The 26,186-nt window shown below is 40.3% G+C and overlaps 2 protein-coding genes across 2 annotated transcripts; one reads left to right on the plus strand and one right to left on the minus strand.

The window, feature by feature from the left end:
• Positions 1-9,219: 9,219 nt before the first annotated feature.
• On the minus strand, positions 9,220-9,894 carry LOC129742424 (uncharacterized). Its single transcript, XM_055734322.1, has one exon. It carries the CDS (start codon positions 9,892-9,894, stop codon positions 9,220-9,222), a length of 675 nt encoding a protein of 224 aa, XP_055590297.1.
• Positions 9,895-22,804: 12,910 nt separating this feature from the next.
• LOC129742425 (PIH1 domain-containing protein 1-like) lies at positions 22,805-25,251 on the plus strand. Its single transcript, XM_055734323.1, has 4 exons — positions 22,805-22,846; positions 24,051-24,812; positions 24,880-25,023; positions 25,090-25,251. The coding sequence occupies exons 1-4, from the start codon at positions 22,805-22,807 to the stop codon at positions 25,126-25,128; spliced, it is 987 nt and encodes a 328-aa protein (XP_055590298.1). The 3' UTR covers positions 25,129-25,251.
• Positions 25,252-26,186: the final 935 nt, after the last annotated feature.

Below are 26,186 nucleotides of genomic sequence, written 5' to 3' on the forward strand. Positions count from 1 at the left end.
GCGATGACCAAAAAAAAAAAAAGGGTCATCACTTTGAGCGAAACATCCGTTACTTCAACGTAGCCTGATTTTGCCTGATTTTTATTTCACCAGTTCCCTGATTTTTGAATAAAAATGTTGGCAACCTTGCCACCCACCGTACCTAATCGGAGAGCAAACAAACACGTTCTGCTGGACGCGCTGCTTGTGGTTCTAGAAATTCAGGAATGAATTTACGTTTATAATTTTCATATTTTTGTGAAATCTCACAGCGTGAATTGTGGCACCTCATTAGAATGTAAAATCAATTTGCTTTTCAATGAATATACTTTGTATTGGTCCAAACACAGTAAAAGCACTGAAAATCCGGGTGCAACCTGACGGTGGACCACAAAAACAGATGAAATTTCAATTTATAAAAAAATCACGCAAAGTATTCAACTTTGAAAAATTCCAGTAATTTCAATTTTTGTTGCATCAAAAATCTAAAGACAGCAAAATGTTGGAATTTCAATAGATTTCGTAGTCATATTTTTTTCAAAACTCTACCATCGCTCAAACAGTATTTACTAGCAATCGAATTAAAAGAAGGTTTTTTAGACCACTTTTTTGAACTTTTTGTGACCATTTCATTAAAAAAAATTTAAAAAAATATTTCTTGTCTTCATGATGTAGGCATTAACTTCAGCTTTCATATGCATAAGGCAAATATTTTTTTGGACGTGTAATATATGAACTACAGCAGTTTTCGTGAGGCATGTTTTTTCGTATTTTTTTTTCTTTTATGCTGAATAACGAGAAAACTAGTAACTTTAGCTATATATAATGTTCAAAACATATTTTACTGACATTACAAGGTTTCTATTGACATAAGTTTTGTATGAAGTTCAAAATAATTCAAACGAATTTCCTCGACATTTCCTCGATCAATAGAGTGACCAGATTCACACATGTGTAAAGCTACTGCAGATCTAGGATTCTGTGAAGGAAGAATTTTCTTCTTTGAGTCAGATCTAGCTATAGCCATGTGTTCCTCGAATCTATCAATCAATTTCCTTTTGGTTTGTCCAATGTACACCTTATCACAGTCGGAACAACTGATTTTGTACACACCAGATCTATGAAGGAGCTGCACTGGATCTTTAGTCGATCCTAAGATGGATTTCAGTTGATTATTAGAGCTAGTGAACACTAGTTCAATATCAAACTTTGTCAACTTGTGTCGCAATTCGACTGCGTTGACACTGTTGAACTCCATGGATCTTCGTTGAAACTCCTTCTGAATAGGAGTTAAAGTAGTGAAAGATTTCCGTTGAAGCAATCTTTCTTTTTTCCTCATGATGGCTTGAACTTTGGTATCCATTTTTATTAGCCGTTTGGAAAATATATTGAAGTTCCTTTTCTCTCCCTTCAGTTGATAGGGGAATGGAGTTCATCCGATGGATCATTTGGTGGAACGCCGCCATCTTATGCTGGAACGAGTGGTTCGAGGTTCTCGGTATTACCCTCATGGTGTTTGTCGGCTTTCTGTAGATTTCGAATTGGAATTGGCCATCATCTCTCCTTACCAGAACATCCAGGAAAGGTAATTTCCTGTCTTCTTCTATTTCGCAAGTGAATTTAATATTCTCATGCAAACCGTTTATGGATGTTAGAAGTTCTTCAAGAAAATCTTTGTTTACTACACAAAAAATGTCATCGACGTATCTCCACCATTTTTCGGGTAATAAATCTTGATTTTCAAGAGTCTCCTCCAAATGAGCCATAAACAGTTCACACAAGAATGGAGACAGAGGATTTTCCATTGGTGCCCTCTTTGTTTGTCTATAGAACAAATCTCTAAATTTGAAGAAGGTTTGTCCCATACACAAGTCCACCAATTTCTTGTAGTTTCTAACTTTGAGTTTTCAAGTGCTCCCATTGTGTTGTTGAAGCAACCAATCTTCAAACAGATTAGAAGCTTCTTTAACGGGAACACTTGGAAACAAAGCTGAAACATCAAAAGAAACCATGACCTCGTCCTCTTCTATGCCTCCCGACGCCTGCAGCCTGTTCACGAACTCTAGGGTGTTGGGCACCGATCTCGTTTTAAAGGGTTTTGGCATCCTTTTAAACTCGTTAAGTAACCACTTCGCCACTTTTCCAGTGGGCGCGTTCACTCCCGAAATTATCTCCCTCATCTCATTCCCTGGTTTGTGAATCTTCGGTAAACCTTTGATTCTAGGGACGATTGGGGCAGACACTTTCAGGTCAAGGTGGCGGAAAAGTGCGAGGAAAGGCGTAAGGAAAGCGTGCTACGGAATAAGTTGGATCTACTGAAGGCGAGGCAACCGCCGCGGAACTACGAGAAACCAGCGTGGCGGTACTAGATGGTTTTGTGGAGAATCGATCGAAGGAAGAGTTCACCGACAAACAGATCGATCTACTTAACAAAGCTAAACTACGCGGTGTCGAGGAAACCAAGGAGTCAACTGATATTTGTATAAATATTTTAACCTTCTTTTATGGTTAAATAAAACAGGACAATTAGACGGTTAAGGTCATATATTTAGATCCGGATAACTATAGGCCATATGTGCAGATTTCATATTTCTTGAGTTAACTGGAGTGTTGTATTTGATTTTTTATAATATTAAGGAACACCGGGGCAAGTACAAACATTCAACTTTTCTCTGTTACAAAAAAATTGAAAAATGTTTCTTCTTCAAGAAATTTCAATGTTGTATCTGAAGCGGATATTCAAAATTCTGTAATGCCTTAAGGTCAATTGGTAAATGAAGGTCTTTTGCTTAAAATAACAGTCAGAAAAAAAATGAGTCCCAAAAAGTGATTAATATTGCAGGAAAACAGCAAATATATCAATAAAAGTTGATAAAACATAACGGAACATGTATTAAATTCATTTTAGGACCGATACACTGACGCATCTGTGAATTAGTTGGGAAAAAGCGTTGCGTTTGCACCAATAAACGGGGCAAGAGCAAACTTAATTTTTTTTTCAAAAAAGTACCGCTGCTTTTCACCAACATTTTTTAATGTTCCACAAATTCAATAAATCTCACATTCGGTCCTCCATAAGATGAAATTTTATGATTTACTAATACTAATACTTGAATTGGTTACCCTGTTAGTCTCATCATAATTAGCTTCTCACTTTCATTTGCAAATGAATGTCGTAAACATAAAAGCAAATTTTTAATCAACATTTCATGATTCCCATGAAATTATAGTTTTCATAACTATTGGAACTAACATCATTGGAATGTTTTTGTTATGAACTTTTCAAATAACCAACTGAGGATAAAATAAAACCATGCATTTTCATAGTTTCAATGCGAAAAAATTCCATAAAATGTTTTTCTTGTTTCGGTTGAATATTGTGGTCATGCATAAATTTTGCACGGGAGCTAGAGTCTTTGTGGCTTTGTGCTTTTCCCTTCATATCATATTTAGTTGAATGCATGCAGGGTTGGTCGGCTCTTCTCAAACAACAAAGAGCCGGGAGAAAACAACACTGTTTTCAGTTCGGCTTCCGAGTGTAATCCTCTTTCGCTTATCGTGCTCCACTCGTTACCCGAGTTTACACGAGCTGTAAGTGACTCGGACGGCAAGCGTGAGAGCATTCGCATCTGAGTGGGAGAAAGAATTCTTAACAAAGAGCGCTCTGTGTTTCAGTCATACACCTCAGAGTAAATGAAGAAAAAAATATTTCGACTCCCACCACACAACGTAGAAAAAATTACAAAAATTTCTGCATCGCTACCATGCCTATTGGTGTTAGCTGTTTTGGATTCTTTTTTCTTGCAAAAGGTAGCATTCGAAGAAGAGGTGCCAGGTGGTTTAGTCAAAAAATCAGGACATCGCGAAAAACAAAAACAGGATTTTTCAGGACATCAGTAGATTGGTGAAAATACAATGCAGCTCTTCTTAGATTGCATAAATTAAGGCGGAATAGCTGTGCAGTATACGCCTTAATTTATGCAACAGAAGAGATGAGAAGTTAGGTGGCTTGTAGTTTATACCGAAAAACACCGTTCAAAATATCATCTGAACCGAAGATTACCATTCGTTTAAGAGGTTAAACTGTTTTTATTACGAAATTAATTGCAATTAAGATCAGGACGGCTTCTAGAAAATCAGGCCACCTCTGGGAACTTTGATTCGGAGAGCAGCATCTTTTCTCGTGAACGTACCACGAATAAACTGAGTAAGCTCTGAGTTTTCTCCTCAACACAATGCGCTACAGATTTTTCCGGAGAAGGGAATTCTCTTCATCAGCGGATGTGAATGCTCTTGCTCACTCTTATGTGTTGACAATCTCACTCTTGATTTCAGTGCGATTTATTTCTCCCCGCAGAGATTGGGGGAGCAGACGAAAAAAATTGCACTCTCTTTCACTGGACAAGTCGATCTGAGGAGTTTTGCCACCCATGAATGCATGTTTCAGCGCATTTTTTTATAGAGTCAAGACGTTTAACTTCGTCAAATTCAATTTTTATAACAAAAGCACCAAAAATTCTATTTCTCTGTTTGAGCCGAATTAAAAAATAATTCAAGTTGATCCAAAAAAGTATATAAAAAACTTTTATTAACATTTTTAGGGGCTTTATTTAATGTGATATTAAAATTTTGTTCTACATTTTAATTTCATTTTTGTCTTTTGCACTGTAAGCTGATTGCGCAACCTTGTGTATCCACTTTTGTTTGCCAAAATGGTTTTAGCAGTGCTCATCCAAACCCGTTGATAATTATAACGTTCCGACTCCAGGCTGTCCAGTCTTACAACGTCAAATTACCTTCTGTTATGAAATTAGTTACCCAAGTCCACACAGGGAGGAAGATAAGATTCCAAACATCTCGCGTGTGTCCCTGAAAAAGATCCACACCGTGAATTCGCCACTTTACATTGAATGATCGCCCGATTGCTGGTGGTGGTATTACATCTTATCAGCAATAGGAAGCCAACACTAAATATAATAACAACAGTCTGTACTAATGATTGATTCAACCCACCACAATGACTGGCGTTATTCGGTTGGAATCATCGAGAGGAAAATTAACCGATAAAAAGAACGAAGTCTGAATTGCAGCCTAGATCGGGCTGATTGGGCACTTGGCAGAAACGTGTTGATGTGTGTGGGATACCTACTGAAGTTCCGCTGACGGTATCAGTTAATGCACCTCTGCCGGGGGTGTCTATACAATCAATTTAGCTGTAGAAAGCGCGATACTATGGTACATGTTCAAGTAAATTACCTGATAATTGAAATTTCAAATTTCCTAGAAAGCTTACCTCGGAGAGAAATCAGTTAATTGTTAATGTTAAGTAAACTATTTTCTTGAGGCTCTATCAACAGACTAACAAGTTAATGAACAGAAATGTTTATTTAAAGAGTAATTTTTAAACTATAATTAGTGTTTGATCATCGAATAATTTAATTCCCTATTTCGCTTCAAAGGGAAATTACCGCCGTAAAACTATAGATAGAAATTAATGACAGCACGTGATCCACAACGATGCACCTGTATTTCACAGCATCGGGAAATAGTCTGGAAATAATACTCACTCACTGATGAACAACTGGCCTTCAGACACCTCAATTCCCTCGACATGTCAACTGCTGTAAGCTGGAAGTCATCATTTTATCAGCAGTGGTGCCGAAATCGTGCATCTCAATGTGTAACAATGAGCAATTAGATAGAACAAATTACGATGAGCTGACTACCGGTGTGATTTTTTTTTGTTAAGTTGTCATGTGTAGCTTAGAACAATGGCATTAGTCAACAAACTGTAGGTGACAGCAAGCATCAGTTGCAACATGATTTCTAAATAGTTCTACTGATATGTTGTCAGCGATATGGCTACTGAAGCATGGTCGCGATAACACAATGATTGCACGATAAGATAATTTATGCGCATCCCTATAATCTGTTGTCTGTTCGTAAATCCCTGTACAGAAATTTAAAGGTATGCCTCATCTCATCTCTATTGAAGTAACTAGGATACATTTATGCTGAATTGATAAATGGTCTTTTAAGATTACGAAAATTTGATGAATGGTATGGGATATGGTGGGAAAACGATATTCAATCGAAAAATAATTATACTCTAACCTTGTTATAGACCTTCGCGTATAACTGAGCAAATGCGATACAAGAAAAAAAAACAGACCGGCCAAAAAAGGCCATTGAACACCGAAAAAAAAACGATTTTGATTTACTCTTGGGAATATCAAGGGTCATTGCCGCCGACCTTGGCCTAGAGCATAGGTCGGCAACCTGCGGCTCTTTGGATGTATAACTGCGGCTCTTTAGCTCAATGAGTGAAAATTTCGAAAATCTTCGAAATTTTCTATAGTAAACGGACGTTACAGTTCAGATAATATTTCCCAGGGTTCCAAAAAAAACCAAAAAAATACTATGGAAATAATTAACAGCATCTTGTAAGTTTGCAACCAAGTTGAGATTTAGAAATCAGTTAACGTTCTTCATAAAAGTCTAATATAGCATTTGGAAGCCTGGAGAAATTTTTCTCGGCTGGCACGGGAAGTTTTCCGTTGAATTTGATTTTCTGATTTAATCGGATAAAAACCGAGCATTTTTTAATCGTCAAATAAAGTCCTCACTGTTAAGATTATGAAATTGAGTTAGTTTTTCTTGAATTGAATATTTTTGAAATAAATTTGCTTTACCACCGTTGTGATCAAATATGAACATCAGATGATGATTTTAATAATGCTTTAAAAACTGATAATAATTGTTTTGTGCATTAGAATTTCTTCCTTAAAACATTTTGTTTTTAATTTTTTCTTAATCCTAATTCCTAATTCTGCAATCATTTTTAAATCGTCATAGCTGTTCTAAAAGTTGATTTTGATTTCTAAGTCTTCATCAGAATTTTTGTTTTGGTTTGTTCTATGAAGTGTTGACCAAAATAACGTCGAAAAACTAAAATTTGAGTTTAAAAAATCGATTCGTTGAAAAATGAAATACAGCGAGGCAAAGCCAAAGTTTGATGTCTATTATTATAAAAGATTTATTATTGTTATGGAAGATTCGAGATAGCTATCAGAACTTTCATTGGACTCCAGCATATTTCTACATCATCGGTAGAATCTATTCTTGATTCCTAAAATTCAAGATACACTAAGGCCTCGTTTTCACAAAATTTCTAATTGATGCGTGCATAAATAAAATGTTGCGCACATTATAACAGTCAAAAAATCGAGCAGTTCGAGCTTTTGTCTGTCTTTGTCTCTCTAACCTAAATTCACATATGGTGGAAAGAGAAATATATTGTTTGCCAGATTTGACAGCTCATTTGAAAGCTCCAGCAGAGCCTTCAACTGTTATACAGACATCAAAAGTCTACATCTAGGGGCTTTTTCTATTGATGAGTGCAATAATTGCATTTAAATTACTTTTTAAACATCATTGAATATAGTGTTTTAAAACCTCTATGAGTATAAAAACAAGTTCATATCATTTTTAAAAAAATACTCTGATGTTTCGAAACTCAAAATTAACTTCAAAAGTGTGTATATTACGTATAAAATTTTAAAGATGAATGCATCAATACGTATACATGAATAATGAGTTTTGTGAAAACGCGGCCTAAAATACAGCAAATGTGTAAAGAATTGTAAGTATTTAAAAAAATTTTTTTTTACTGTTTGAAATATTTGAAATTGTTTTGTTTTGAAATATTAACACGTTCGAGACCGATTGCACACCGTGTGTGCAATGGAATTTTTGTGCCTTTGTCAGAATAATCATTCATTGTAAGTTTAATATTGTTCGGAAAAATAATATTCTTATACCAATGGAATCAGCAAATGCTAGGCAAAAAGGATTGAAAAATGGTTTTGATGAAAATCAAACGACATAAACGTTATTTAAGAGTAAAGTACTATAGGTTCAGATGTCATGAAAAGGCCTCTGTCTCGAATGGGTTAAAAAATAAGAATGAATTATTCACACAACGATTCTTATATCATTAAAATTGGTTAACATTCTCGTTCAGTAAACCACCAACAAACTACTATAATGTTTAACATTACAAATTCACAAGTGAAGACTGAGAATTTATTCCAACGATTGATGATAAGTTCACGATATAAGGCGATTTACTCATCCATCTCTTAGTGCAAACGTGGCTCAATGATGTGTATTACAGCTGGTACGGTCGGTTGACATCAGAATTTAAAGGAACTCCCTCACTCCACCTTTGAGTGGGTCCAAAAGTGTGCGATAACGAATTATTTGTGACAAATTGTGGATATTGTTGTGGATTAGTTGATTGGATCACTGGGTAGGAATTGGTAGATGGGGGTGGTGCTTGATTTTGTGTGCGATGTGGTGGACATTGTGTACTTGGTCTGAACTGGTTCACCTGTTGTTGACTGACAGATACTGGTTGAGGTTGTATGCTTGGCATAAAATGGTTCACCGATTGTTGGCTAACAGAACTTAGTCTACGACGCGTTTGTGGAATGGAGGAGGAGTATGATTGTGAGTAACTGAGAGGCCTCCAGTAGTGCACAAGTGAATGGTGTTTCTTCTGGCAGTGATGGTAGGGACCTTTAGAACAAAAGTTTGGAGTATGTCCTGGTGAAAAACAGTTTATACAAAGTCGGTGTTTAGTGACTTCTGACACACGCTTATCGATCGACCAATTCAAAAATTCCCGACATTGAAACACTTTGTGGAAAGCTTCTCCGCAGAACACACAACTTCCACGTGGGTGAGACGATACACGTGTCGTTGTTAGTCTTCATTGATTAAACTCTGACTCAGGTGCATTGGTGGATAGAAGGGATTGGAGAACTAAACATTGATCACGCAAGAAGCTCATTATTTTGACAAACGTAGGAACCTCCTTCGAGTTGTGATGCGTCTCCCAATGACGAAGAGTAACTGCATTCAGCCGCATACACACCATGTGAGCAAGTAGCGTTGATCAATTTTCCGGTAGCTCCCCAATTTAAAAAAAAAAAAAAGACATACACCGTCTTAGCCGATTTAGGCTTTTACAGACTGAATAAATGACGTGGACAACTTAAGATTAACATTTAACACCCAGTACCGAGATGGGAATCGAACCCATGCCGTCAGTGGACCAGCGGTAACCGTCTTATCACGCTACCCAGTCGACCACCGAGTTTGCTCGACATTTGAACATTCTTGTCGAAGTCACTGATCAACCGATTCAGCGACTCACAGTTTTCCCTACGCATCGGTTCAATAGCGAAGAGTGTATCTCCTTTCGATTGCGCTCCAAACGACTTGGTAGTTGGCAGCGTTCATTTCAATAGAGCTAATCTCCTGGAAGGCTTCATCAGTAACATACGATCGCAAGTAAGGGAATTTGGCAATAGGAGAAAGTTGGTTGTTGTTGTTGATCAAACTTGTGAACATATCACGAAAGGTTATCCACTCTCGTATTTTTCCTCCAAAGCTGGGTAATTGGATATCGGGAAGCTTAACCCGAGACACATCGGGGTCTTCAACCCTGGGATCTTTCTCTATTTCGGCTGGTTCCCTCATTTTAGGCCGAAGGTTAAGCAACGCAGCCTTAGAAGGGTAATAGAGCCTCTCAACTTCGGAGGCTACTTCGTCAAACTCAGCTTCACGACGAGCAGCTAGCGTTTTAACTCGTCGTTTTCGTTGTGCTTCCGTCTCTTCAGTATCCGGCTTCCTTTCCAAATCTTCGTCATCGACGATTACCTTCATTCTTCTCTGCATTCCGTAAAATTTACACATGGAACTATCCAAAGTGTCCAAACGAACTTCGATCTCAACCTCATGTAGTCCTTGTTGAAATTCTTTGACAAATTCAGCAATTGACTTGATGGTTCTCCTCAACTGGCGGTGTTGCTCCTTCAGCTCGCTGAAGTCAATATCATCCATGGCCATAGCTTCGTTTTCTTGATCGAGAAACGTTTGAATTTGTAAACTTCCCAAAAACTGACTCAAATCTGACACAAAAAACTGACTTAAAAATCTTAATAAATTTCCAAATAGTAATATTTTCAATATCGATACGGTGTAATTATTCGCACTATCAACTGCCAACACCAAACACCTTTTCTCAATACACTTTATAAATTATTTATAGTAAATTAATTTCCGACATCGACACACACTAGCACTCGCAGCTCTTGGGGGGAAATAATGTCTTACACTTGATCACTTAGATCACAAATCTGACGAATTCTCTGACTTAAACTGAATGGAAATGCAATTGCACTGAGTTCACTGATTCAATGCTCGAAATAATCCCACTTAATCACTCGACTCAACTCAATGTTCCACACGAATCTCGCGCTCGATTGACTGGGGGAATCAAAACGGGATAATGACTGCCAAGGTGAACAAAATTACAGCGAAATAGGACCTTAATTCAATCAAGAGTTGCACATTCTAATCACCTGAAATACCACCAGAAAAATTTCAATTGCTTCAAAAAGCTCGATATTTATTTAACACACAATCTACACCACAAAAATCATGCACACTTCTACTTTCCTGTATGATCCAACTGATGTCCAGATCCAGAAATTTCCGACCAAATTATCCAACTCAAATCTTCTTGTTCTCCGTCCAACCTTTGGGGTAGGTCTCACTTAGATGCAGCGAAATGGCGCAAAATTGCAAGATGGCGACCCAGCGATGCTGCAAACGGCTTGATGTCTACAAACTGTGATGGCGCAAGCTTCGTTGAAATCCGAGGAATATGGATGACTCTTTCTTCAAAAACTACACGGGTTACCCGTCGGTCACAAAACTCACTGAGCTAGTCAATCCGGCTCGAAGGACCAAATGTTCCGGATTGTTTTTATTAAACTTTAGTGGACTGTAATTAATTATCACTAGACGATCGGAACTGAGCACAAAATTGTCCACAACTTTCGTTCTTCTCATTGGGGGCAAATAAGGCCCAGTTTGCCTTCCTGAATAGGCAGGATAGTGGTGATATTTTCACTAAAAAACACTTTCGTTTCACGCGGGGAATGTAATTTTGTTTTCCCTTCCGTCGATTACGACGGGGAGATGAATAACTGGGATCCGATGTTGATGGTTTGATGGTTGGAAGGAACTGATTTATTTCGGCCTATAATCAGCTGTTGCTGTCAGCACGATCGATAGTCGATCGTGCCGAGAGGAGTGAGTTCTCGGGAGAGAACCTAACACTTGGTAATGTGGTTCGGCTTTAAAGTGATTCATTATATAATTCAAAACAGCATCATTTTAAAGAAAACTAGTTTGAGGTTCAAATCAGATTTATTTTCAACTCTTGTAAACTCGATGCATTCAGATTTTAGATTAAATCTTTGTTTTTGAAGTGTCTGCAATACAAGTTATTTTATCAACAATAAATTAACATTATTAGTTTATTTCATTTCATCTAAACTAAAATTTTGATTTTTCAAAGTTTGCTATTTTGAAAATGAGTTCAAATCTTATTGTTGTTTTCACCTATTATGTGTTTGGTTTTGGGCAATTTGAATATTGATTCCGAATCTAAATTCTGCGTTTTGAACCTGAATAAACATTCTTAATTCCTAATTTGAAATCGATTTCTGAATCTGAATTCCAAATCAAAATTCCCAATTATTATGAACTAAAAAAGAAATCTTATTACAGAATCCTTAACCTGAAATCTCTTATCTGAATTTTTCCTTCAATTTTTTATTCCTAATGCAACTAGTGAAGCTGAATGAATATTCCGAATGATGAAACTCAGATAATTTAATTCTGGATCACCATTATGGAACTGTTTTAAGTTTCAATTCTGCATAAGAATTAAGAATGGAAAAGTCAAATCCAAATCTTAATGGTTTTGTTATTTTAAATATTTTCTTTTAATATTCCAGAATGAAAAGTTTCGAGCATGGAAAATGAATCCAATTTTAGTTTTAAATGAAAAACCAAGATTCGAATCAGAAGATGTTGTCTCAACGATGAACCGAACGGAAAATCAAGAAAAAAAAACTGGATACAGATTCCACAGTCCGGTCACAGGCAATAATTTTAAATTGTTATAAAAAGAATTTGGAATCAGAACATCGGATATGATTCAAACTTAAGCTCACCGGATATTTTTCTGCAATTGTCCGGGCAGAGCAAATTCGGGCTATTTTATTTAAAAACCTTGCAAAATCCGGGCATTCGATTTCAAAGTTCACAACCTAAAATCTGAATAATATCCAGGAAAATTCTGGAATGCTTCAATTAAAATCAAATAGGTATAAAAAACTCCAAAAATTGTTTTTTATCTAAATATGTACATCAATCAGTTTATTTGAATAAACTTTGTTAATTAAAATAAGGATTACAACAAAAAATACATAATTGTTATCGCGCAATTTAAATATTTTGTTGATTTCGCCAATAAAGTAAAAACTTTCAGGCAAATCCGGGCAATCGGGCAACCTTAGTGAGTCTAATCTTGTTGAAAATTCGATGTTCGAGACTTAGGACTGTACTCAAAATCCATGCACCCACTTCATTTGTAAATAACCAGCTGTTACTTTTTAGTTTATCGGCCTTAGCGGTGGAAAGTGATGTCCTTTTTAGTAGGGACATCTAAAGATTATGAATTTTTTTTATTTAGATGGGATAGAAGGTTGGATGAAATGAAAGATGGTGAAAATGAGCAGGTAGAATTTATTCAGAAGCATTATCATCACATATCAAATTTTTCTATTTTTTTTTGTTCCCCACGGGCCTGAAGTGGTAGATAGATACAGATAGAGTTAAAAAATTTCATAATTTTTAGATGTCCCTACTAAAAAGGACATCACTTTTCACCGCTAAGGCCGATAAACTAAAAAGTAACAAATATAAATTACGGTGGTTAATCTCTTCATAAAATTAATTGTTATCGTTTTTGTCTTCATTTTGACTTCGTTCTCTGTATGCAGATTTTTAAATTCGTCACAGTCGAAAAACTTCGGCGACTTTTTTCGGATTGCACAATATGGAGTAACAATTGTCCAGAACTATAAAGCCTCGTATAATCAGAACTTCAGAGCATACAGTATGAATAAATATAATTTTGTTCATATTAAAATCTCTTTAAAAAAGGGCGTTTTTAATGCTCAACATACAGATGCACGTACATAGATTCGGTTGATGATAAACAGCCCTACCATTTTATCACAAAAAGAGACTCTACATAAAAACTTTACCACATTACGGAATCATCTGCCTGTGAACAGCAATTCCAACGAAAAATGGTTCTTATCCAAACTCAGCATACACTAAGCAAACCAGTCATAGCTATAGAATAAACAAACTTTAAAAAAAAAACGAACAATGTCGCTTCGAATACCCATCGTCATTTGGGAAAAATGAACCTTAAACGCCAAAATGTGCACAATCATTCACCGACCAATGTTTTCGTACAGGGTACGCAAACGAATCTGAAATTCTGTGTAAATACACTTATTCTTTCGTTAATTTGTAGAGCGCGAAGGGAGAGGAGTCTGGGGCTGGCTGAGGCTAGTGAAAAAAAAAGATACGCGTCGTCGTAACGATCGAGAACGACATCATCTCATTAGAAGCCACACGTTTTCACCTGACTGTTCACGAATATGTTCTCGGCTTCACCACACTACACAATCCAAATCCGCTGGCAGAAGGCACTTTGCTCTTCGAATTTTCATTCACTGAGAATTTTCTGCGATCTTCATCATCTCGTTATTCGTCAAACGATGCCGGTTGAGCTAGACAGCATTCAACAACTAATTACGCCGATGTTAACTTTTTGCCCAACCGGTATCCAAAATTTGGCGTGAAGCGTTACGAGTGCCGAGAATAAATCCGGTTTTTACCGCAAAGGGCCACCTGTAGTAGTCATCAACCCATCGTCAATTTTTATTCTCAAACCGAAAAAAGCACGTTGGGATTTTAGGCAGATTTTACAATCACTCAGGCGTTAAAGGTCACGCGGTTCCAGCTTGAAACATTCACGAGAAGAGTAGCTTTAATGGCACAATTCACGAACGTACAATGTGCCCTAGCACAAACTGATTCTGTGTGACTGGATCGACATTGTCACCACGTTCCTCATCCGGTGGGGAACTTCAACTGGGACTAGAACCTCGCACTAATTAAAACTAATAATCAAAACAGCCAATAGCGGCGTCAATTAACGAAATCAAATCGCTACAGGCGCTTTCTATTTTTGCATCAATCCATCCCAATAAAGAGTCTGACAATTTGTTGTAGGGGATTTGGATAGAATGCTTCATATGCGGTCAGGGAGCATCACTTTTTGGCCTTTTTGATGGTAGGTAACAGCCCGAAGGACAGCGAGGCAATTGACCGCTTACATAATAACTTAGCGAGCAATCAAACAAGCGTGGATGGCAAGATTGCAAATCAATTAAATTCTTCCACTTGTTGCTCTTCAAGAAATCCTGATCCCTCGATTGCGTTACGCTTTCACGGACGGATCAATCGGCGTAACATTCTTCGTTCATCACAATTCTGACCAACTGACCGATCAACCTCATTTAGGAGAGATCAACACATTTTTTTTCGCCACAGCTTATCACAAACTATTCGCTAAGAATCCCATGGATGAATATTGAATTGAAACACTTACTTCAGCAAAATCTTCGAGCTTCGAGCCAATGGCTATTTAATGATCTCGACCAACCCAACACTAATCAAGCAACGAAATCTAGCGCGCTCCGACTGAGAACAACCGTTCACTACAAGTTCCAGCAAAGAACTGATTCATTGAGTCGGAGCTCTTCATCAACACACGCTGTGCTGTGGTAGCGAATTCTGATAAAAGCTACTAAACTAACATACTGCTGCTGAAATACATGTCATTTACATCGCATTCATTCACATGTTGGTAGAATGGATACAGAAAGTGAGTACGTTTGATGACGTAATTTTTTGAGAATACGCCGGCTGTTGTTGGTGTTGTTAATGATGATGATGATGATGATGATGATGATAAATTAGATGGCAGCAACGTTGCTTTCTTTCTACGAACGGAACACTCGCATATACCTACCTGTATCTATATGCCAATCAATGCTTGTCGATGAAGCTTATCCGTTTATATTAGATCTTGTAGATTCTAGCGTGTCTATTTTTTCGCATTTTTAGCTTTTGGTCGCGATCGAGTCGCGGAAACATGATCATTTTTATAGCATTAAGAGTACAAACTTACTTAGGGTGATTTTGCCAATCATTGCACAGCTGAGAACATGAATTTGGCTTTTATGCAGTATTTTAGTTATTTCAACCGAATTCGCTCGATTTTTTTGTCGATTGTGTTCATGTAGGTTTGGTCGACAATATCCAAATGTTCAAATGTTCGAAAAAAATCATATGAACATTTAAAAAATCATTAAAAACAAATTGTCTGTCTGTGCCCAATAGTTGCACAGGAAAGTTTTGTTTTTTTTTTATTTACATAGTATTCCGTTTCACGACATAACTTGACGAACATAATTCCTATAATTCACTCGGTCCATGGCAACCGTTCTCCAATTTCTCGGGCACCCCACGTTCGCCAGATCACGCTCCACTTGGTCTAACCACCTCGCTCGTTGCGGCCCGCTCGTCTTGTTCCTACCGGATTCGTAGCGAACACCTGTTTTGCAGGACAGTCGTCCGGCATTCTCGCAACATGTCCCGCCCAGCGTATCCGGCCAGCCTTCACCACCTTCTGGATACTGGGTTCGCCGTAGAGTCGCGCGAGCTCGTGGTTCATCCTTCGCCTCCACACTCCGTTCTCCTGTACGCCGCCAAAGATGGTTCTTAACACTCGTCGCTCGAATACTCCGAGTGTACGCAGGTTCTCCTCGAGCAATATCCATGTCTCGTGCCCGTAGAGAACAACCGGTCTAATGAGCGTGAAATACAGGTTACACTTCGTGCGAGGGCTAAGTCTTCTCGACCGCAGTTGCTTATGGAGTCCATATTAGGCTGACTAGACTTCCGCTGATAATTCGCCGCCGGATCTCATGGCTGGTGTCATTATCTGCGATCACCAGTGAGCCGAGATAGACAAAGTCTTCGACTTGTTATTACTGGACAAGCGGATTCGGTCGGTCTCGGATCCGCAGGCCAGCATGTACTTCGTCTTGAACGTATTAATCATCAACCCAATCCTTCCTGCTTCGCGTTTCAGTTTGCGGCAGATGTCTTCCACCGCCGCAGATGATCTGCCGACTATATCAATGTTATCGGCAAAGCAGATAAGTTGACTGGATCTGTTGAAAATCGTGCCCCGCATTTCGCCCACCGCTCGTCAAATAACACCTTCCAGCGCCACGTTGAACATCATGCAAGATAGATCATCACCTTGTCGAAGCCCCCTGCGCGATTCGGATGAACTCGACAATTCACCCGAAATCCGCACACAGCACTGCGTTCCATCCATCGTCGCCTTGATCAGTCTGTTCAGCTTCCCGGAAAAGCCGTTCTCGTCCATGATTTTCCATAGCTCGTTACGGTCGATCGTGTCGTATGCGGCTTTAAAGTCGATGAATAGATGGTGCGTAGGGACCTGGTGTTCACGGCATTTTTGGAGGATTTGCCGTAATGTGAATATCTGGTCCGTCGTTGACCGTCCCTCCATGAAGCTGGCCTGATGACTTCCCACGAATCTGTTTTCTTGTGGCGTTAGGCGGCAGAGTAGGATTCGAGACAACACTTTGTAGGCAGCATTGAGGACAGTGATCGCTCGGTATTTCTCTCAGTCCAATTTGTCGCCCTTCTTGTAGATGGGGCATATTACCCCCGCCTTTCACTCCTCCTGTTGCTGTTCTATGTCCCAGATCCGGACTATCAACCAGTTTAGGCAATCGGCCAACTTGTCCGGGCCTATTTTGATGAGCTCAGCTGCACCGTCAATGGCACCGTCTTGATCTCCTGAATTTGCGCCGTTCAGGTGTCCATCGAAGTGCTGCTTTCACCTTTCGATCACCTCACGATTGTCTGTCAGGGTACCCCCGTCCTTATCCCGGCACATTTCGGCTTGCGGCACGAAGCCTTTGCGGGATGCGTTGAGTTTCTGATAGAACTGTCGTGTTTCTTGGGAACGATGCTGCTGCTCCAGCTCCTCGAGCTTCTCCTTCTGCAGGCGGCGCTTTTTCTCCTAGAGAATTCGGACTCGCTGCCTCTTCCGCTGTCGGTGATTTTCCACATTTCTACGGGTGCCTCTTTGCACTTCTGCCGCCCGCGCGGCATTCTCTTCGTCCATCACCCTCCTGCACTCCTCGTCGAACCAGTCGTTCCGTCGAGTTCGCTCCACATAACCGATGACGTTCTCCGCAGCACTGTTGATGGCTGTCTTGATGGTATCCCAGCAGTCCTCGAGAGGGGCTTCGTCAAGCTCGTCCTCTGTCAGCAGCGCTGCTTCGACCGATTGCGCATAGTCTGCCGCGACTTCAGGTTGCTTCAGTCGTGCGATATTTACCCGAGGCGGGCGCCGGTTTCGTGTGTTGTTCACTACGGAGAATTTTGGGCGCATCTTCACCATCACCAGATATTGGTCTGACTCGATGTTGGCGCCTCGACAGGATCTGACGTCGATGATGTCCGAGAAGTGCCGGCTGTCAATCGAAACGTGGTCGATCTGTGATTGCGTTTGGTACGGTGATCTCCGTGCGTACTTGTGTGGGAGGCGGTGCTGGAAAAAGGTACTACGTACGGCCATTCATTTGGAGGCGGCGAAATCAATAAGTCTGAGGCCGTTTTCGTTGGTCAGCTGGTGCGCACTGAACCTCCCAATTGTCGGTTTGAATTCCTCCGACCTGAGCATTAAAATCCCCGATGACGATCTTGATATCATGTTTTGGGGCAACGGTCGTATTTACGCTCCAGCTGCGCGTAAAATTCGTCTTTGTCGTCACCGGTACTTCCGAGGTGAGGGCTGTGCACGTTGATGATGCTGATGTTGAAGAACCGGCCTTTGATTCCCAACCGGCACATTCGTTAGTTGATCGGCCACCCCCCGATCACGCGCTTTTGCATCTTTTGGAGCTTTACCAGCATACCTCCTGCAGCGCTACGATGTCGAATTTGCGGCTTTTCAATTCGTTGGAGAGCACGTTAGTACTACCCACAAAATTTAGAGATCTGCAGTTCCATGTTCCAAGTTTCCAATCGCTAGTCCCTTTTCGTCGCGTCTTTGCCGATTTCCATCCGAAATTTGTTGTTCGTTGCTTGTTTTTTGTAGTCACGGGCTCGCAAGGCCCGTAGCTAATCCCACTATCTCGCAGGAGGACCGTCGTGATGTTGCTGTTTTGGGTCCCGAATACCATCAGGACGTTGTTGCACTCCGCACGCCGCCCCATGACATCAAGAACAGACGCGTACGAAGCCCTCTAACTCAGTCTGCATGCGACCAAAACATCCACCGATTTCCGCTAAGGTTGCTTGCACCCCAGCTAGCACCACGGGGAGATAGAGAATCGGAGTTGCAGGCCAGAGACCACTACCCGAAGCCACTATCAGCCGGGTGTTTGCTGCCGTGTGTGGGTTCGTCCCACTAAAACCACCTTGGGCTTCGTGTGCCAGATGTGCCCCTTGGTTTCACCCTATGATACTACATCAAGGGGTAGGCTGTGCTCATGCACTTATACATCTCACCCTTTTCCTCTTTCTCAATTTTTCCTCAATTTCTCCTTGATCATCGTTCTGCTTTATCCTTCTTCCTCCTTCTCCTTTCTCTCTATCGTCAACTTCTGACTGGTACGGAAGACCCCGAAACGTGTGCCGGTTAGGTAACGCTTTCATAATAACTCACGCCCGTCACAGCATCCACTATCCCGGGGACCTCCAGGGCTATTAAACCTAGGGTTGAACAACTTTGACACAAAGTAGGCGCGGTGAAGAAGTGGACACGGAAGGCAAAATTTTGACAGCCTATTACATTGTTTACGTTTTGTGTCAAAGAAAAGCAACGAGTATGACGAAATAGTCGTGCTTTGGTGGTGGTGTTTTATATGACGTCACCATCTACTTGATTTAAATCTTTTTTGTTTTTGTTTTAAAACAAACAACACTGGCTGTTTTTCTACCCCGTAATGCCAAAACGGAAAAACAATCTCCTAGCTCCTCGAGCAAAAGCCGTGAAGCCCGATCTCCGAGCACTTCCTTCATCAGCAGTTCCTCATTCTCAACGCCCTCCCTACTGAAGCAGAAAGTTAAACTGGAACCATTGCCGGACGCGTCGGAGTTGGTAAAATCGCTACCAACAATTTCTCCCAATTATCGCCCGATGCCGCTGAACCAGGTCGTGATGGATTGTGTATTTTCCAACAACGGCTATTGGATTTGCGAACCGGGAGGTTGTTGCGGCTGATGACAACCAGTGGCCACAGTCGAAAACTGCTGTAGCGAAGGTGTCATTATCAAATTCGATTGGTCACTGCTTAAAACTGGAATATGCACTAGGCTCACTAAATGACTACCGCTGAATAACTGAATAACTTGATGCTGCAGCTATTGAAGCTCGATTCCGACGTCTTTTTAATAAAAAAAAACTTCCACCACCTCCACCTCCTACTACTCCTCCGCCACATCCATTTCCGAACCAAACCATCAACGAGTTTAAGGCCGTTGGCTGACTAGCGGCAAATATATCGGTGCCCGAAAGCTGAAACACTTCCGTCGGATCCGGTTCTCCACGCCTACATAGCTCGGCAAACGATTGCCACATGAATGGGTTTAACTTCACCACCCTCCAGCTGGCATCGTTGGCCAGTGTCGCACGTTCAGTCTTTTGGCAGATCCTCGACAGCAACTCCAGCGCAGAATTTACTAAAAAATTCACGGTCTGACAAAACCAAAACAAATTTTAAATACTGTCACTGAACCTCACTGAACTATTCAGTCACTCAATAATCGAAAAACCGTAATACCTGCGTGCTTGATGCACTTTGATCCCCTCTTGTTTTGTAAACAATGTCACAGCATGGCTGATTGGGTAATTTGGCATTTTACACCACCCTAGGTTTAATAGCCCTGGGGACCTCGAAACGTGTGCCGGTTAGGTAACGCTTTCAAAGTAACTCGCGCCCGTCACAGCAACCACTTCCGCAGGATTTCTAACCACCAAGGCATGGCCGATTGAGAAACTACCAAGCTAGAATCCCGACACGACCACCCCGAATGGTATCTCCGCTTCCTTTTGCTGCAGGAAAGATCGTAGCTGAGTACGTGAGACCTTTTAAGTCCCACCACACGTATGAGTCCAGATTAGGGTTATACCGCGCCCTAAGATCGCGTTGCTTTTGAATTGAAGTGTCATACGAGGCCCAAGACCTTTCATTAGCTTGTCAAATTTGGTTGACTATCTCGCTCTCTCCGTTCATCATCTTTCCTGATCCTTATCAGATCGCGCATGATTTGCGAGATTTCGTCGACTATAGCACGCCATGACTGTTCGTCGCGACACATTTCACTCACTATGTTTTCAGCGTTCAAATTTTGAAGTTGTTGACGCCTTGAATTGAACCTGGGGCAGACAAAGATAGCATGTTCTGCCGATTCCTCCGTCTCTACGCATTCCGGGCAATAAGGCGAGCTGATAAGCTTAAACCGATGAAGGTATTGCTTAAAGCACCCATGACCCGAAAGGAACTGCGTCAGGTAGAAGTTGACCTCTCCATACTTCCGATTTACCCAGTCTGAAAGTCTCGGGATTAGCCTATGCGTCCATCTTGCGTTGTTCGATGCGTCCCATTGCTCCTGCCACTTGAGCATTGACGCTGCTCGTTGAAGATTACGCACTCCTCTAACAGCTCTAGCTTTGTAACATTCTATATCCTCCGCCAGAGTTATGTCGATGGGAACCATGCCCGCGATGACAAAAGCTGCATCTGCTGATATGGTCCTGTACGCACAGGAAACTCGCATGGCTATCAACCGATGTGCTCCGTAATTTGGATCTGTTGCGCTCTACCTCTATCGCGGAGCTCCAGGCCGCTCCTCCGTATCGTAGTTTCGACAGTGCTACGCTTGCAAGGAGACGTCTCTTGCTACTCTTTGGACCATGGCAGTTCGGCATAATCCAGGCCAATGAATCTATGACTTTCGATGCACTTTCGCAACAGTATTTGACATGCGCACCAAAACTTAAGCGTTGATCGACCATTACTCCAAGGTATTTCAGCTGCTGTTTCGAAGATGTCGTGTGCCCTCCAACAGTAATCTCCATGTGCGGCACAACTCTTTTATTGGTCACGAGCAGAACTTCAGTTTTATGGTGAGCTATCTGAAGCTTAACTCCCTCCATCCAGATGCCAACCCTTTCTACGGACACCGTTGCAAGGTCTTCTACCTCCTCGATTGTTTCGCCGGTAATCATGAGCACGATATCGTCAGCAAATCCAACTATCTGCACGCCTGCTGGTAGTTTCAGCGTTAACACCTCATTATACATGGCATTCCAAAGCACAGGTCCTAGTATGGAACCCTGTGGAACACCCGCTGTTAGGGCAGTAGATCGTATCCCAGTTTCGGTTTCGTACGTCAGGATTCGATTTTCGAAGAAGCTTCCTATTATCCTGCAGAGAGTATTGGGAACAAGCATCCTGTGAAGCGCTTTGGCAATCGCTTCCCAGCTGGCATTGTTGAAGGCATTCTTAACGTCGATCGTCACAATGGCGCAGTGACGAACACCTGTTCGCTTCTTTTTATATGCGCGCTTCGCGTACTCTGTCACCATACGGATGGCGTCCACCGTAGATCTCCCTTTCCGAAAACCGAACTGTCTGTCCGACAGTCCACTTCCGCCTTCTGTGTAGATAATAAGTCTGTTTAATATTATCCTCTCCAGTAGCTTACCAAGGGTGTGTCCAGCACACAAATGGGTCTATATGATGATGGATGCCCTGGGGGTTTCCCGGGTTTCGGTAGTAGCACCAACTTCGCCGTTTTCCACGAATTGGGAAAAGATCCCTCGTCGAGACACTTTTGTAGCACCACTCTGAAGGTATCCGGAATGGTCTGTACCGCCACCTTCAGCACTGCATTTGGGATTCCGTCCGGACCAGGGGCCTTATTCACCGCAAGTTTCTTAGCGATAGCCACGAGTTCTTCGTTCGTTACTGGCTCGATGTCGTGGGCACCCGCGTCGTACGGGGTAAGTGGCCACTGCGTCGGGCCATGCTGCGGGAAAAGATGTGCAACGATCTCTCTCAGTTTTTCCGGACACTTTTCGGTCGGCGACCTTGGGCCACCGAATCTCGCCAGTGCAACTCTATAGGCTTGGCCCCATGGGTTATCATCTACGTTCTGGCATAACGCTCTGTAGCAGTTTTCTTTGCTTGTTTTAATAGCTCGCTTAAGTGCAACCCTGGCTGCTCGGTAAACGGCACCTCTCGTTTCTCTGTCGGCTTCATTACTCGCCCGTTGAGCTCGTCGTCTAAGGTTGGGTGTATGGGGTCTCGAGCTGCACATTGTCTACCATTCGCTAGCCGCGAAAAACATCTGATTTTGTTCAATAAAATTGAAGAGGAGGAGGAGGAGGAGCAGTGTGCAGCTTATATTGTAGACTCATTTGCAAATGACACAAACACCCAAAAACCCCACCCCAGCCTTTCGATTTTAGAAAATCTTTTTTTTTTTTTCAACAAACCATTCTTTCGCTTGTTTTTTTTAACAATTTCTTTCCACAAAATATTTTTAAAAAAAATTAAATAAATTTGCTGAAAAATATGCACGGACGGTCGAGTCCGACCTGTAAAAGGCAATTTACAAATGGGCCTTTTTGGGGATAATTGTGATCAATTTATGTCCGCGTGGATATTGTCCCTCTCAAAAGTCTCAGCGAACAACAAGCATGGACTTTTTACAAAACCATACCATCCCAGCTGGTCACGTGGTATATGAACAGCCCCAGTTAAGCTGTGATTGGTTCGTTCGCTCATAAGATTTTCTATCAGGATTGAAATTCTTCAGTGACGCTGAACGTAAGAACAGATTGCCTCCGTTTTCCTAGGTGTTTTTCTCACAAAACTTGAAATCATACATTGAAGAGAGAAGTTAGTTGTACGATGCTTGAAAGATAAAACTAATTACTGTAAACGAATAAGCTTCAATGATAACATTCAATCATAATCAGTTGTTGATTTCAGAGCATTGATGACAATATAATTTGCGATTCGTTCAAAAAATTGGATGTGTCAAAAGTTTTTTTTTTTTGCAACGTTTACAAATGTATTGAAAACTTTTCGAGTTGAAACCAAATTCCAAGCAATTTTCCAATAACATTTCGAAAGAACGACATGTACTAACTTCGCAGTTACATGGATTTGGCTAGGCGATGAATCATGAATGATACAGCAAAAATTATCTCGAGTTCAATGTAACTTGCCATAGACCTGTTGAAGGGTGAACACAGTGAATGGCCATTGTTAAAAGTAGAGTATACAACCAAAACAAAATGGGTTAAAGCTTCTCTAATCACCTGAATGTCACACATAAGCAGTTAATCATTTCTCGCCCCCAAAAACCACATTTATTGATTTTTGGTCAGAATTTGGTTAACCAAAACCGAACGCATTTCCTTAACAGGTGTTGCTTCAATCCAATTGATATGTTTTCTGTTTACAATATCCCTTTAATAGTATACCAGGGGTAGTGTCAATATAAAAAATATATATTCTAGCTAACCTTTATGACCCTCATTGACATATGTAAAGAACTTTCTTTTCGTAAAATGTTCAAGTTAAATTATTTTAAAATGAAAATATAAAAGATTTTTTTGTTCAACGGGAAGGCTTGAAATATTAAAGGTGAATTTGATGTTCTATTATCGTTCCCAATACAATAATCCAAAATGCACATCTATTGAAAACATCATCTAATAATATAAATGTCGTTGAATAACTTTTATTTATGTATTCAGCCAAAAGTCAACCAACATCTGCCTTTCATACTTAACCACTGTTAACAGAAACTGTTACCGTCGAAGAAAATACAATATTGTGTGCATATTTACTCTGATGATAGAGCAGTTTTAGATCTCTACGCATCTCTCGTTGCTATCTCTATCGGATTAAACGCTGAATACACAAAGATAACAGATTTATAAACTGACCTTTTTTCTGGATTGCATATTCTGCTCTCTTGCAGGTTTCTGCGTCAAAGCATTCGTGAAGGAGACCCGAGAAAAGTTCTTCATTAATTTATGCCAAACTGAAGCGATTCCTGCACCGGAGGACGTCACCGATGACCAGCTGATGGAGCTGTTAAACGATGGCTCCGCCGGTTCTTTCAAAATCCCCATGAGCATTACGCAGCCTAGAACTGGTCAAGACCATTCGGGAAAACCGTGTCAATTGTGCGATATTGCTGTTAACAGCAATTTTTTCAAAAAGATCGAGAAAGGAGGTTTGATTAGGGATTTCTTGATTACGATTATTTTTGAAGGAATTGATGCTAAATTTAATTTGACCTTGGATGAAACTGACTGGCGATTGTTGAAGAATAAGACCTTCATGGACAAACTCATAACTCATAACATTCAAAACCGTGATGTCAAATCGGTGTACGAGAGCTACAAGAACCCCAGTGCAGAAGATTTGCAGAAAATCCAAGAGCTCGAATCGCCATCGCCACTGGCTTCATTGAACCCGGAAAGACCACGTAAAAAATTAATCGAGGAAATTGATCCTGTGACGGTCAAAACTATGAAGGACGTAAAAAACAAACAGGAATATGTTCCCAATCCTACTAAATTGGCAATTTCACAGGCAGCTTCCAAAAAACCGGACTACCGATTACTACGCGAACCAGCACGTGGAAAAGCAAAAGTTTTGATTGGTGAATTCTATCTGCCGGAGGTGGTATGTTTCTGTTAAATTTTATAATTTTTTCTATGTACCTTCTTTTAAAACTTTGTATCTCCGGTAGACCACTATTAATGAAATTACTCTGGACATTGGTGAAGACCGTATTCTACTGGAAGCCCGAAAAAAAGGTTACCTGTTAGATGCATTCGTTGACTTACCTATCAATAATGAAAAGATAAAGGCAGAATTCAATACCGTAACCAAGGTAAATCAATCATAGAAATATTTGAACACTCGAGCTATTTTTTTTAATTTTTACTCATTTTTTCAGATTTTAAACGTTATCATGCCTGTTGTTGCTTGCTCTTAGGAAAAATATCTTATATATTCCAAAAAAAAAACTCGTAAAAAATTACGCAACGGTGGCAGAAAAAAAAACAAAATCAAAAATAAATTAATGAAAAACTAAGGCGAACACCAATTCAGCAGATTAGATATGGGTTTTTTTATTAGATGGAACATCAGAAATATCATATCTTCAAGCGTTTGGAAGAGAAAAAAGGTACAATGCTTTTATTCTCTGTTGCAATATTCTTTAATTATCCTGTTGTTATTCAATATATACCTATATAATTATTTATAATATCGCTGGAAACAATTCTGATTCTGGAAAAGTTCTGTTCTTTTTTTTCAATTTATTTGTGTTGATAGGTTTTACTCCGGATTGGTCATGGAATGTATGTACGACGTAGTTCTTAATTTCCATTCTAAAGTTTTCTATAATAATGTTATTAAAGTTGAACTTGGAGTCGCTTGTACTTTCAGGCAAAATTTCGGAACAAATTTTGCATCAAGTAAAGAAAATCATTCGGATTAAAGACCCCAGCCCAGATGGAACGAAAAAACGAACATTAAATTTCATTGGAATTCGAATGATGCGCTTTTTACTTCTAGACGAAGGGGAAAGGTTATCCGACCAACATGACTAAAAACGCTCTCAGTGTGAAATCTCTGGAGCCACCTTTGCACTATGGGGCAGTTCCATACAATGAGGCGGCAAAAAGTATGATTAGGTGTTTGGGACTATTTTATAATTCTTGAAAATTTCGATGATCGGGTCGGAAATTTCTTCAGGCGGATGCGGGTCGGATGGATTTTGATTTCCTTCTAACGGGAAGGACGGTTCCACTTCGAGTAATGAAACGTTATTTTAACTCAAACAACTTAAACTTTTATAAGAGAAACAACTTTGCGATGTGAATCGGATGGAAAATTTTCTCTAACTGACCGTTATTTTTCACTCGTGTTGCCAGTATTTTTCAACGGTCATTTTTTGTCGACTACTTCCGTGCTGGCAGATTGACAGAAACGGAACATATTCCGGCCGGGGATGGTGGCTTGTTGTCCTCTATTGGTAGGAGCGATATC

The sequence above is a fragment of the Uranotaenia lowii genome, chromosome 2, assembly GCF_029784155.1.
Source record: "Uranotaenia lowii strain MFRU-FL chromosome 2, ASM2978415v1, whole genome shotgun sequence".
NCBI classification, from domain to species: Eukaryota; Metazoa; Arthropoda; class Insecta; order Diptera; family Culicidae; genus Uranotaenia; species Uranotaenia lowii.